At 37.7% G+C, this 13,631-nt stretch overlaps 3 protein-coding genes and 1 pseudogene across 3 annotated transcripts; 2 read left to right on the top strand and 2 right to left on the bottom strand.

Moving 5' to 3' along the window:
* The first annotated feature begins 3,872 nt into the window (after positions 1-3,872).
* Positions 3,873-6,683, top strand: LOC148296468 (uncharacterized). The gene is made up of 3 exons (XM_088247900.1): positions 3,873-4,118; positions 6,009-6,457; positions 6,542-6,683. Exons 1-3 carry the CDS (start codon positions 3,873-3,875, stop codon positions 6,681-6,683), a joined length of 837 nt encoding a protein of 278 aa, XP_088104026.1.
* Positions 6,684-8,310: 1,627 nt separating this feature from the next.
* Positions 8,311-8,910, bottom strand: LOC148296469 (uncharacterized). The gene has a single exon (XM_088248213.1). It carries the CDS (start codon positions 8,908-8,910, stop codon positions 8,311-8,313), a length of 600 nt encoding a protein of 199 aa, XP_088104339.1.
* Positions 8,911-11,284: 2,374 nt separating this feature from the next.
* LOC148296470 (DNA repair protein XRCC3 homolog pseudogene) lies at positions 11,285-12,166 on the top strand (annotated as a pseudogene).
* Positions 12,167-12,217: 51 nt separating this feature from the next.
* Positions 12,218-13,483, bottom strand: LOC148296471 (uncharacterized). Its single transcript, XM_088247901.1, has one exon. The coding sequence runs from the start codon at positions 13,481-13,483 to the stop codon at positions 12,218-12,220; it is 1,266 nt and encodes a 421-aa protein (XP_088104027.1).
* Between the last annotated feature and the right edge of the window lie 148 nt (positions 13,484-13,631).

Consider the following 13,631-nt stretch of genomic DNA (forward strand, 5'->3'; position numbering starts at 1 on the left):
ATTAGACTTATATAACCATATAATGTGAGCTTTTGAGCCTTGTGCTTCATTTCATGAGTGTTATACACATACTCTTATTTTCTTGTCATCAAAGTTGTTGTTTGATCTCATTATTCATTGATTTGGTTGAACACTTAAAAGTCATTCATTCTTATGCAATTTGATTTCATGACATTTAAAGAAGTGATATTAAGGCCTTCTTTGGATCGTTTGTGCCTTTCAAGCTAACCTTATGCATGCTTAAGCATGATTTTCCATTGTTTACCATTTTGAGCCTACATGTAAACCTTTTCTTTCATTTTACCAATTATATTTCCTCGCCTTAGCCCGAAAAACAAATATTTACCTTTCTAAGGAATTCATGAGCTCTAATTCGGATGTGTTTTTCAAGCTAAGTTTGGGAAGGGATATTACATAAAATAAAAAAATAAAAAAAATCACACAATTGGTGAAAGAAAAGAGAAAGTTGTGATTAAGTGGCGGTTGTTTGAAAATTCATTTTTGGGCCTTCAAAATAATTTGGTGTTTGGAAAGGAGTTTGAATCAATGTAAATGAAGGTATAAGGAGTTTTGATCTTGTAAAAGAAAAAAAAATCTAATCGTGATGATTCGAAGTCTTGTAAACAATTATTTTATGTTCTTACATTTTGAGTTCCTTGGACTTTGTATTATCCATACCCTTCATTTCTTACTCACCTTACACCCTTGGCCCCATTACAACCTATGCTAAAAACCTAAATTGATCTTAAATGTCATGTGGTTGAATTGCATTCATTTTTCTACTTTTAAGTGTTTGGCCTCCTTCTTGAGATCATATTAATGCAAGTTCTTCATCTTCCTATTTTTGAGTTAAGTACCTTATGATTTAACTCTAATCCCATGTCTATAACTGAGTGTTGCATTGTAGCCCTCTTCTGAGTGATTCATTTGTGAGAGGACAACTTTGGTGAGATTTGAAGTTGCATTTGTGCTTGGTATGATTTTTGAAATTGTGTGGAAACTAAGATTGGGGAATTTGTTGCATTTGGCTATCACACTACTACACTTTGAGCATATTATGTTTTGAACTTTGCCGCTTTGTGAATAATGTCTAAAATTGAGCTTTTATTGTCAAAACGTTTAAGTCATGTGCATGAGTCATTTCTCTTCACAAAATGTTCGGAAAGATTGTTTTGAGTTTTTATTTTGATTTTTTTTTGTTTTTTTTGTTTTTTTGTTTTTTTGTGTTTTGTGTTTTGTTTTTATTTTTATGTTTGTTTTTGGTTTTGGTTTTGCTTAAGAACTAACAAATCTAATAAGTTTTCTAACCATTTTGTTTTGTAGAGTTAGAAAAACGTTTGTGGGTATCGTAACTGTTAAACCCTCAGGAGACACAACTCCTCCTACTAGGGATGCCTAGAGGTTTAAAGGCTTGTTGCATTCGCTCAATGCAATCGAGTTACCTACGAAAGTGGTCTAGTTAACTTCTTGTTTTGTTTTTAACTTTGTTTTGTGTTGTTTTGCTCGAGGACTAGCAAAATCTAGGTTTGGGGGTATTTGATCGGTTCATAATTGTATATCATTTTGTACCCTTCTAGCTTATGATTTGGTTATGTTTTTGAGTTAAACTTGTGCTTTTAATCCTTTTTTTGTTTATCTTTCAGTTCATTGAGCTTTAGGTAATAATGATGGCTTTGGATAGTAAATGATGCAATCCATGCATGTTAGGGCCTAATTTGGATGAATGGATGAAGAGCTTAAAGACAAACTCAATTTTGGCTACAGTCCCCTGCCAGCCCAGTTTCGTAGGTCATATTGCAAGCTTTGTTTCAGCAACCTACATAACTCGGATGAGGCCACATTCTTCATGAAAGTTGTTCCAATGGGTGTATACTATAACATATTTGAAATTCAGCCCCATTGGAGAATTGTGGAGTCTGTTACCTAGCAAACACAGAGCCATGCTCAGGATGGATTTTATCAGCGCGCAAAATGAGTTAGCAATTTGTTTTGGCCTTAACTTCCTCCTCCGACCTTGGATTGGCCCAAATGATATATGGCTGGAAAGAAGACATTCTGAACTTCAAGTTTGAGTGCTTAAAGTCTTAATTTGCTTAAGGGAAGCCCAATTCGTAAGCCCTTGAAGTTGCTGGTCATGCTGACCTCAGGATGAGCTATTATTTCTGGTTGGAAGCTTGGTCATGGTGACAAGAAGATGAGCTAGGGCTGCTGGTGGGATTTATTAGTGAAGTGCATCAACCATTTCAGATTTTATAATGCAAGTGTTGTATGCATTAGTGAAGTGCATCAACCATTTCAAATTTTATAAAACAAGTGTTGTATGCATTAGCCATACTTAATTCAGATTTTCAGCTTCCTTAGGCCTATATATAGTGAGGTTTCCCAAGCTTGTAAACACACCCCAAGGGGGGGAGCTCTCAAACACTTCTCTAGAGCTCCCTTCCCTTCTCTCCCTCAAATTCTCTTAGTTTCTCTTTCTAGTTTTCAATTGTTATAATGAGATCTTTGTGCTGAAATTCTCCTTAAGTTTTTCTTAGTTCCACTTTACTTTTCATTATGTAAATTCTTTTCTTTAGTCTCAAGTTTGATTAGTTTCCAAGTTTCAATTATGGTTCATGTTCTTATTCATTATGCTTATAAGTTAATATGCTAGTTTGAATGATTGATCACCATTTAGGCTTGCATGTTAGCTATCTTGGTTTGAATTAAGAGTAGACACCATGCTTTAATTCGAATTGAACTATGAATAGGAAGAGTATGTATGGACATTCGACAACAGGGATTAGATACATGCTTGGTTGTTTAAATTGTTCTTCTATGCTTAATGGGTTCCTAATGCTTAATTTTAGGTTAGACAACAAATGATCAAATTAGGGAATTAGGAACACAAGGTTATGACCACACACCATGGCTTAATCATACATTAGCTAGAATCAATCCGTTAATCTAATTGAACTTGGGAACTTATCTGCTTGAGTTAGTTATTTTCTTTCTTCCTTGTTTTATTTATTTCCCTTCTTTTTCATTTCTGTTTTGTGTAGGAGAAATGAATGGGATCATTCAATCACCAATCCTCGTGGGATCGACCTCGCACTTACATATGCTATACTACCGAACGGCTCGTGCACTTGCGAGTATCACAAGTTGAGGATGCAGTTTAATCCATTTTGGTGCAGCTGAATCTACACAACATAATACAGTAGCAATACATTAGCAATATGTGGGTTATATTTTGTACCTATTGTAACAGTTGCATTATAACTGAATGCAGGGTAAACTGTCATCCACTAAGTTACATACTTTCAAACGTGAGTTGGCAAAGTTAGGCAGTGAAAATCGAGCGCTGAGAAAGAGAGTGCATGACTTGGAAGAAATGGCACAGAAGGAGTCTTCCAAGCATGAGAAGGAGTGTCAAAAAAAATAAAAAGGCTGTGGACGATTTGAGCAGGACCCTTGCTTCATTAGAACACTACATTAAGATGGAGATAGAGGAGTTGAAAACACGATATAATGGGTTGAATGAACCTAGGGAAGGGGAAGGGCATGACGAAGTCGGTTGTCCTCATATGAACAAAAGAGGTGACAATGACATGTCGCCCGTGCCTGAAAATATTGCTCCGACCACTGAACAGGCAGAAACAGCTGCAGAAGTCCCCGGTTATGGAGCTAAAGCCTTCACTGCCACAGAAGGCCAAGAGGCAGCAAAGGCCGCTTCACTACCTGATATATAAGTGCAGCAAGAAGCTCAGCAGCCAGAAGTTGAGAAGCTTCCTGCTCCGAAGGAGGTGGACGAGTGCAGAGTAATTTGCAAAAAACTGTTATGTTTGTTAGAGGATTGGAAAAAGGGGGACATTATGGCATTGGGAGGTTAGATGACTCCTCCCATCATACCCAATGTTACTGTGGCTGGTGATGAAACGATTGAGGAATGTTGCAACACTGTTGACAAAGAAGATATGGAAGGTAAAGGATGCAGAAAGAAGCAATCGGCCACTACATTGTTGAGTCCATTTACCGATCCCTTGAGGAAGAAGAGGCCGATGACTATGTCGGATGCGGAGCCAACCCAGCCATGTTTTGATCCAACAAAATCCCTACCCATTCACGAAGTCAAGGCAGTAATACAATTTTGCACTACCTGGAAAACCGATTTAAGGTGAGGATTTTTACCTTTAAAATCCAAAATTCATGTTAATAGACATGTATGTATTTTTCATATTATAAAATGTTCGAATTATTACATGATTACAAAATTCACCGTTGGAAGTTTGGCTATTGTAGTGCGGAGGTGCAACTCGAACAAAGTTCTGTTGGCGCAGATTTTTTTTACAAACTTATACATGATACCGAATGGGTTACCTCGAGGGTAAGAATTTGAACCCTTGCATATTCATTAGGATAATTCCATTGTTTTCTCACCTTTGTTATGTGTACATTTGTATTACAAAATTGCGGTCATATTATTTACGTAAACTTTCAGCACCTTGACATGGCGACATTTTTCGTACGGAAAAGACAGCTCTCTCATTGTTCGCACCACTTTGCAAAACCCAAGGGAGGTGTCGTATAGCAGTGTAGCTCGGAAGTCCGAGTGTCGTATCCACAGAGAGCAGTGTAAAGAAAATAACAGAGATGAAAAAGAACAAGTGTGATTGAGAGGTTGATTTATGCAAGATTTGATTTAGAGAAAATTTAATTGATTAAAACACTAAGGCATTGGGGTTCCACTTTTAACATAAGCATGCAACTCTTAATAATTTGATCCACAAAATATTTTCCATTGTAGTTGTTCAAAATAATTAAAGCTCTTTTTAATTTCCTTTAGAAGTATTCTAAGCATAACTTGTACCATTGGCAACAAACTATCAAAAAATAAACTTCATCGAAATTCTATTAATCTTTAGTAATTCTCTTCTCTTTTAAAAGCATGAAAGTTTTTACTACACAATGGGAAAAACATGATTGAACCCATGAAATAGATTATCAAACATTCATCAATTAATTAAAAAGAAAATTACAAATTCCATTTGAACAAAAACTACAAATTCACATTAAAGCTTAAGTTTGGATCAAACTAATAAAAATTACACACTTATATTAAAAGCTTTCTCCCTAGCCTTAGCTAGGGAGTTAGTTCCCCATAAAAACTAAAACATAAATTAAGACTATAAAAGAAATGGAGGAAGGAGAGAGCTCATAGAGTTTGAGGAGCTTCGTGTCTGAAGCTGCAGTAAAGACCTCTTATTTATGGATGATTGGAATTGCTCATTGCCGCCAGCCCATCTCTGATCTTATCATCAATTGATGCACACGTACCACTTCCATTGCTTTTGTTATTCAATTCCATTTCTTTTGGTTGAGTGCAGCACCTTAAGGAAGTAAAGATGTATAGTTTATTTTAAGTTGACTGACCACTAACAATGATTCATCCCTTGGAAGCCAATCCCCACGGTTTCTCTCTCATTTTCTTCTATTTCTTTGGCTTTGCTGAACTTCTTTTTATCTGCTGGGTGGCACATCTCATCTTTTTGACAATTAAATTCCTTCTCTTTCCTTTGTGCCTTATGCATTTTGTTTTATTTATATCAATGTCATTACCACTTCTTCATTCATTTATTTGTTTAATCCCAACTTCCATATGTTCAACGCCATCTAGTCTCCACCATTCTTCTTTCCTTGTTCTTGCTTGTTGCCAATCTGACCAAGAACCTACTAAGAGAAAGTAGTTATTTAATTTCCAATATTTTTATTAGCATAATGTCTAAACTTATAAAAATCAAACTTTAGCCTAAAAGCTCAAAATAACATAAATTAATGCACTAACAAATATATATTTAGGGATAGAAATTGTAATAATTATGTGCTTATCACTCATCCTTTGGTATTTGGAACCCACTGGACAACTTCAGATTGTTGTTTGCATGTAAAAATTTGAACATTTTACAAATCACTGCTTCTCTATCATCTTTTCGTCATTATGTAATGTGCCTGCAATTCAATATTTGCAGCAATTTTTAGAGCCGGTCAAACCGCTTGCAAAGAAACGAGTATCGAAGAAAGCAGCTGCTCAAAAAACCGTTGACCTTCCACCCAACTACGTACAAAAGATACATCACTTTGTGCACGGTACATGGCAACATGGGTATGCGCAACCATGGACCAAAGTCCGGAAGGTGTATTTCCCGTATAATCTTCGAGAGTGCCATTGGGTGGCTGTAGAAATGGACTTCGTGAGACATACTGCAACTGTGTATGACCCTTATATTGCTTTTACCTCACGATCCAAGTTGGTTAAATATCTTGAGCCGATTACCAACACTCTTGCACAAGTGCTGTATGATATGCACTTTTATGACACTTCTGAGATTGAAGAGGTGAAGCAAAAGGGGATGCAGATGTCCAAGTGTACGCCATTCACAATTTGCAGCATTGGAGATGTACCGCAACAATGTGATGGGTAAGTAACCTATGTTAATGTAGTGAAGTTTATCGGTATTGTAAATAAGTGCAATTCTAATTTCTGAACTTATTGGCCCAACAGTGCGCCTTGCGGAATAATGACATTCAAATTCATCGAGCATCTCACTGCCGGCATTTCTTTGGATAAAGTTGACCCAACGAAGATCACCTATTACCGACTGAAGCTTGCAATAGAGGCTTTGAGGGGGGAGGCGTATATATAAGGTACAAGTGATAATGTTTGTCAATTGAATTAAGTCTTCACTTATCAGTTGCCCATTCAGTCAGAATTTAATTGGAAAATTCGAACCTTACTATGAATATGCAAACATGGAAGCTCCGGTGGAGCTACTTTATATGGTGCTCCTTCCACTTTGAAAGAGCTAATTGGTTTAGTTATGCTATGTAGCAACGTTAAATCATGTACAGGGTCCGCGGCCATGTTGTGCATTTCAGTCATATGTAATATTGTACAGTCGATGACAGTGGCTAGTTGCCTTTCATGGCACATAACCTGTATCAATTTTGTAGACTTGGCAAATAAATTGTACTCAATTTTGACTACGAATATGCATGCTTTTTGATTTTGTGAAACGAAATTGGGTTGTACGTATAATCAATACCACTACGGATGTACTTCTCATTCGGTTTTCAAATTGGGCTTTTGTTTTGGAGTATACATTTTGATTAGCATCCTTATCTTTAGAGTGTTAAGTTGAGCTATTTCGAACTGCTAGATATATGAGTTGTGAAAATTGGGTCGCATAAAGGATACAAGCGTCGCAGACAGATTAGGCAGTGACCGGTCGCCAAAGACTCTGCCTAAAAGCGACCGGTCGCTCAAAGCAAGCGACAGGTCATTTTTTGGCAAAGTCGAAGTCTGGAGCAAAATTCTTCTGGCGACCGGTCAATTACGAATCTGCCAAAAAGCGACCAGTCGCTTGAATCTGGCGACCGGTCGCCCATCACGTGCTGTTTCAGATTTCTTGAGTTTTCAACTCTATTTTCAAGGGCTATCGCCTAAAACGTGTCAAACTTATGTTACCATGGTGATACAGTAGCGATAAACTTGTGATAAAGGGGTGCTACACATTGCTGTTTGTGTTTATTTTGGGTTTGTTGTTTTGTTTAATATCTTTTACTTTTCTTTGCTCATTACTAGTTTCTAATTGGATGATTAGGACATTAATTTATGTCAATTATGAATCCAACAAGTACATATATGATGACTAAGAATAATTTGCATATTTTCATATTTAGTCGTACCATCTTTTTAAAAATATATATATATATTTTTATACTTATTGTTTTTAAAAATTAGTTCATAAAACATGTTATGGTCTAATTATGATGCATCTGAATGCCTATTTTTGAAAGGCACATTGTTTTTCTCGTCTTCTTCTTCTTTTCCAAAGACGTAGGCCCTAAATCCTAAACCCCTTCAGAGGCATAGTCAATATACATAAAATAGACTTTCAATAGTAGATTAACATACACGGAATAATATAGCAATATAAGCGCAATATATATGCTATAGGGTGGCAATATTTGATCTATATAAATACAATAGGGTCACAATATGATACAATATATACAATATGATAGCACTATTAAGACAATATACATATAATATGATAGCAATAGTAGGTCATTTTACATACAATACATAGACATCCAGTTCAGACAACCTTCACGTTGGACATGCAAAATAAAACTACCCCGAACCCTAACAATACTATCCCGCAAATGGAAAATGAAGCCAATACTTTCACATCACCTCACCTGCCACAACATCAACCCAACCAGCAGTCACCCTTACCTAGCTGCACAAACCCGAGTAAATGCTAATTTTTAGAGGTCCATCAAGAGATCCATGTCTTTGGCCTTCTTCCTCGCTGCATGCACGAGACTATGATGAGTCATTCCCTCTCCACCCGTATTGAGCACCTGCCAGACACCAGCTATATCAATTTCGCTCCAATTGTAGTCTGGTGAGACGACCGAAGCATAATCTCGGAAGATCTCGAAGCCGTTGTTGAAACAGTCAACCATTTCATGGTTATATTCTTCAGATTTTCTGAATTGTTGGACAACATTTTTCTTTGTCTCTTCCAATTTTAACTTAAGGGACTCTAACTCTTTGCTCCGACTTATTGCTTTTAGAGTTTGCTTGACTTCTCCAGCATATGCTCTGTTCAACTTGTTGGCCAAGTTTCCCATCACTTGGCCATGAACATCACATTTGGTCTCCCACCAATCTGTTGCCTTACAAAAATATTGGAGCTCGTGCTTCACTGCAGAGATTTGGTCAAGTGGATCATTACTCTCAGCCTCACTTCTGGATGAAGTGGGATCGTGATTTGGAGTCAGAGGTGGAGATGGGAACGGCACATGCCATGGCTGGTCTCCCGGGTAACTGACATGGTCGTTTGGAGGGCGTACATCCGACATGATGAAGTATCGGTGGGACAATTGACAGCTGCAGTCTGCAAAAAACAAATATTCGAAAGTACATTCAGTCTCTACTTTTTACTTCTAAAAACTTGAAAACAAGAATATGGCCAGTCTCTAGTAAGTTGAGAATAATAACCTTTCCCAAACTTGACTTCAAGATGGTGCCAATGCTTCTGTTATATATAGGAACTTGTCTAATTTATATTGTATTGAATGAGTTAGCAGTTAGTGACAACTATAGATATGACAAAATTGGGTATGTAGTTGGTCCATTAATTTGATGGGAGTGCACTGTGCACCATTTACTCTTTGGCTGTAATTTACAGGTTTAGAATAACAATAACAAAATTGGATTACAAATAAAAAAAGCCAAACCTTAATGGGAAATTGGAAATTGTGCATTTCAGGCAATACATGGACTACATAACTAAGCAATTTTTGTAATTGTGAAGAAAAAAAAACCAAATTGGAAAATCGGAAAATGGGAAAAATACCTTATTGGGAATTTCCAAATTATAAATATAGGAAAATTGTCAACATTTGGGAAAAGTCAAAAATTGCCACATAGGAAACTGGAACATAGGAAAAAGAATATTAGGCAATTACGAAATAGGAAATTTGGAAATTTGGAAACGAAGATTGGGAAAACCAATAAATTGGGAAATTACAACTGACAAATATAGGAAAATATCAAAATTTGGTAAAATACGAAAATTGCCACATAGAAATAGGAACATAGGAAAAAGGAAATTCGGCAAATACGATATAGAAAATTAGAAAAGGAGAAAATTGGAAAAAAAAAATTAAAATTGAAAAATTGGAAATTTGGAAATGAATTGAAATGGCAGAAATGGGAAATAGGAAAATTACCGTATTGGACAATTTTAATTTGTCAGTAAATTAGGCAAAGTAGCATAATTATGCAAATTCTTTAAATTATAAAATTGGAAAATTACCAAATTCAGAAATTCCAAAATACAAATATAGGAAAATATTCATACAGTATATAGGTAATAACTCCGGCCCAATAACTCCCGCCAGAGAATCCCGCCAATTACTCCCCCCAATCCGTCCCGCCAATTACTCCCTCCAATCTGTCCCGCCAATTTCTGAATCATTTACTCCAGCTCATTAATACCTCCCTATCTAAAACTTCATCCCAGCTCCATCAACAGAAAACTTCCATCACATGAACTCCTGCTTGCAGCCATTATAGCCATTACCTTCCCCACTCATTTCACTCACATCGCATTAAGTCCCAGTTTTGTCCAATTAAGTCATCCACCACCCCACAATAAATATCCAAAACCATGGACCCTAACCTCACACCAAACTCAACGCTTTCAATTACTGAAGGAAGGGAGACTGAAACACCAACCAAGTCAGCAAATTCACTAAGTGCAGACTTGGTCCATGGCCTGCAGCAATGTCGAGGCAATACAATGTTTTGGAAAAATCTCCATGCAGACATAGTTTCAAAAATTGTGGAGGGCCAAGCTAGGTGGGATGTCATAAAAAATCGCACAATTCGGTCTCGTTATCATGCGCGTATGCATCTCCTACATATAAAGGGTATGAAAGCAAAAATTGAAATTGCCCCTGCCACTGCAGTTATGTTATTCAATGAAGGTAACAAAATGGCCCAGTTGGAGCAAAAACAAGTGGAAACCGGATTCGAACTATTTCGCAAGTTTGCAAAAATAGCGGATCCAGAACGAAACTGGGAGAACATCACTGTGGCCGGGGTCATGAATTTCTTGGGTCGCAGTCGCCGCAATTGAAGAAGATGCAACTCCGAATGTGTGAACAGCAGGAAACTTTTGGTACTTTAATATGACTTTCAAATGTAGTGGAAACAACCTGTAGAATGGAACTATGAGGTGCCTTCTTCTTGTATTATGTAACTATGAGGTGGCCTCTTGTTGTATTATGTAAGTTTTGGACTTGGATGTGATGGAATTATGAAGCCTCTTTTTGTATTTGTGCGTATACAGTTTCTTTATCCCTGTCCAGTTCAAACGATTATAGCGGCAATAACTGGACAATACACATACGGATAATGGCAATATAATATCAATAAGAGCGCAATAGAGTCACAATAAGAGGACAATAGAGTTACAATAGGATAATATTGCAGTAGGTCATCATCAAAATTTTTTGTTTATTTTTTGGTCCACAAACACACAAAAAATTAAAACAGAACAAAAAATACAAAAATAAAAAATAAAAAATATTTGAGGTGGACTCTGATGAAGTATACATCCATGAAAGGACACATGGCCTACATTACACACCTTCAATATGGACTCTATATATACAATTCATGCCTTGCACCGGCATCACCATCACATCCCCCCTCAATTATAGAAACATGACACCACAAAACCTCATGCTACTTCCTCTTTCAACCCCTAAATTATCCATCGGATGCCCAATACTTGATGGCTGCTTGGGCGGTGGGATACCCTGCAACTCCATAACAGAATTGGTAGGGTAGAGCGGTTCCGGGAAGACGCAACTTTGTCTCCAACTAACGGTAAGAGCTCAGCTCCCACCCTCACATGGCGGACTAGGGGGCTCCTCCCTTTACATATTCACATAATTCAGCTTCTCATTTCGTCGATTGCAACAACTAGCAAACCTTTATCATGCATCATACCCCAACTTAATAGGGTTGGAGGCATTGGAAGACATATATGTTCATGGCGTTCATGATGCTGAACAACTCATCCATGTCCTTCAAGGCATACAAGCATTTATTGTCATTGATCACATTCGATTACCTATCAAGCTCATTGTTATTAATTCCATTGCTGCATTGTTCCGATCACAATATGAGGCAACACCGGCAGATTTGAAACGACGGTCTGAAATGTTTTTCAAGATATCAGGGACATTGAAGGCTTTAGCAAATAGGTTTGGGGTAGCGGTGGTTGTCACCAACCAAGTGGTGGATTTTATCGTGCCACATCATGGAATCAATGAGGTGAGGTTGGGAAACTTGGAGTCGATGCATACATCAGGCAGATGAGTGAGTCCAGCATTGGGATTGGCTTGGGCACATTGCATCAATTCAAGGGTGTTCTTGGAAAGACATGAGGAATCTGTTGGGGTTAACAGTTGTAATGCTTCTTCAGCAACTATATCCAGTCAAACACGTAGGAGATTTCACCTTGTATTTGCCCCACATTTGCCCCATGCATCGTCTGAATTTGTAATGACAAAAGAAGGTGTAGTAGGAGTGTCACGGTAATTGCGTAATAATTGCATTCTAAGGACTTTAATATTGTGGATTCTAATGAAGTTACATTTCAGGCATGACCTTCGCCATGGGAGGTAGCACAACTCGACTTCGAACATCTTCAAGAATAACCCACATTCCCTGAGGCTGTACCGGGTAGATGCTATCCGAATAAGCATTCAACCAAGTATTTCGAGTGTAATATCGAGAAGCCTTGGAGTATACATTTAGGTTCAAGAAGCGGCAAACTGCAACGACATGCTTGCAAGGTAGTTGCTCAAGCTGAAACTTCCTGCAACTACAACTGTTGTTCGTCATATGTACGAGGCCGTCCATATCACCGTCCACAACATTATACTGTACATTATTTAGTTTAACCACATTCATCCTTGAAGCATCATCCAACCTATTCCTCAACTTCTTCTCGCCAAAATTGGGGCACAATGTTGTTGTGCATTTCAAAGCCAACTCACGACGTTCGGTGAACCATTTCACAAGAAGATTAATAATTTCCCCTATCAAATGAACTATTGGCAGCATCCTTGCAAACCTAAGGACTGAGTTTATTGACTCCGCAATATTTGTCGTCATAACATTGTAGCGGCGTCCATCCATGTGAGCTCTAGACCACTTATGTAACCCTGCTTGTTGAAGATATTGAGCAACGTATTCCTTCCTCTTGATCTTGCGAAAATGACAATCAAATTCAGCAATTGAATAAGATTTCGCAGCCTGCTCAAAGTGCATCAGTATTTCATCACGCTTTTTCAACTTGCAAGTGCGTTTCATGTTCCCCTTCATATGATAAAAGCATATGCCATGTTGCGCTGTTGTAAAAACTTTGTTCCACACATTCTCTATGCTAACATTGCGATCAGAAATGATAACAAGATTGGGACACTCACCAATGGCTTCATGAAGTTTAGTGAAAAACCAATGCCATGATGCATCTGCCTCCAAATCCCCGATCCCAAAAGCAAGAGGATATATATTTCGATTACCATCGAATGCATTAGCTACAAACATAACACCCTTATACTTGGATTTTAAATGAGTGGCATCCACGGCTATCACTGGGCGCATGGAAGAACGAAACCCTCTAATACATGCGCCAACTGCCATAAAAAAATACACAAAGTGATTATTCTCATCAGTATGGATGCGTGTCTTTGTGCTGGGATTCATATGCTCCAATTCATAGCAATAGGCTGGAAGGATATAATATGCCTCCTTGGCTGATCCTCTAATGGACATTAGAGCTAACTCCCTCGCTTTCCAAGCTTTCGAATAATGAATGGTCAAACCAAAGTTGTGTTTCACATCTCTCATTATGTCACTTGGTCTGTATATTGTCCGACAATCCTTCAAATTCCTTTTCAATGAAGTGACTACAAGTGATGCGGTTGCTTGACGATGGTTGTCATTTACGAACCTCAAATCACATTCATGGACAGTTGTACACCTCATAATCATGAAG

The sequence above is a fragment of the Prunus avium genome, chromosome 2, assembly GCF_965620075.1.
Source record: "Prunus avium chromosome 2, drPruAviu1.hap1.1, whole genome shotgun sequence".
NCBI lineage: Eukaryota > Viridiplantae > Streptophyta > Magnoliopsida > Rosales > Rosaceae > Prunus > Prunus avium.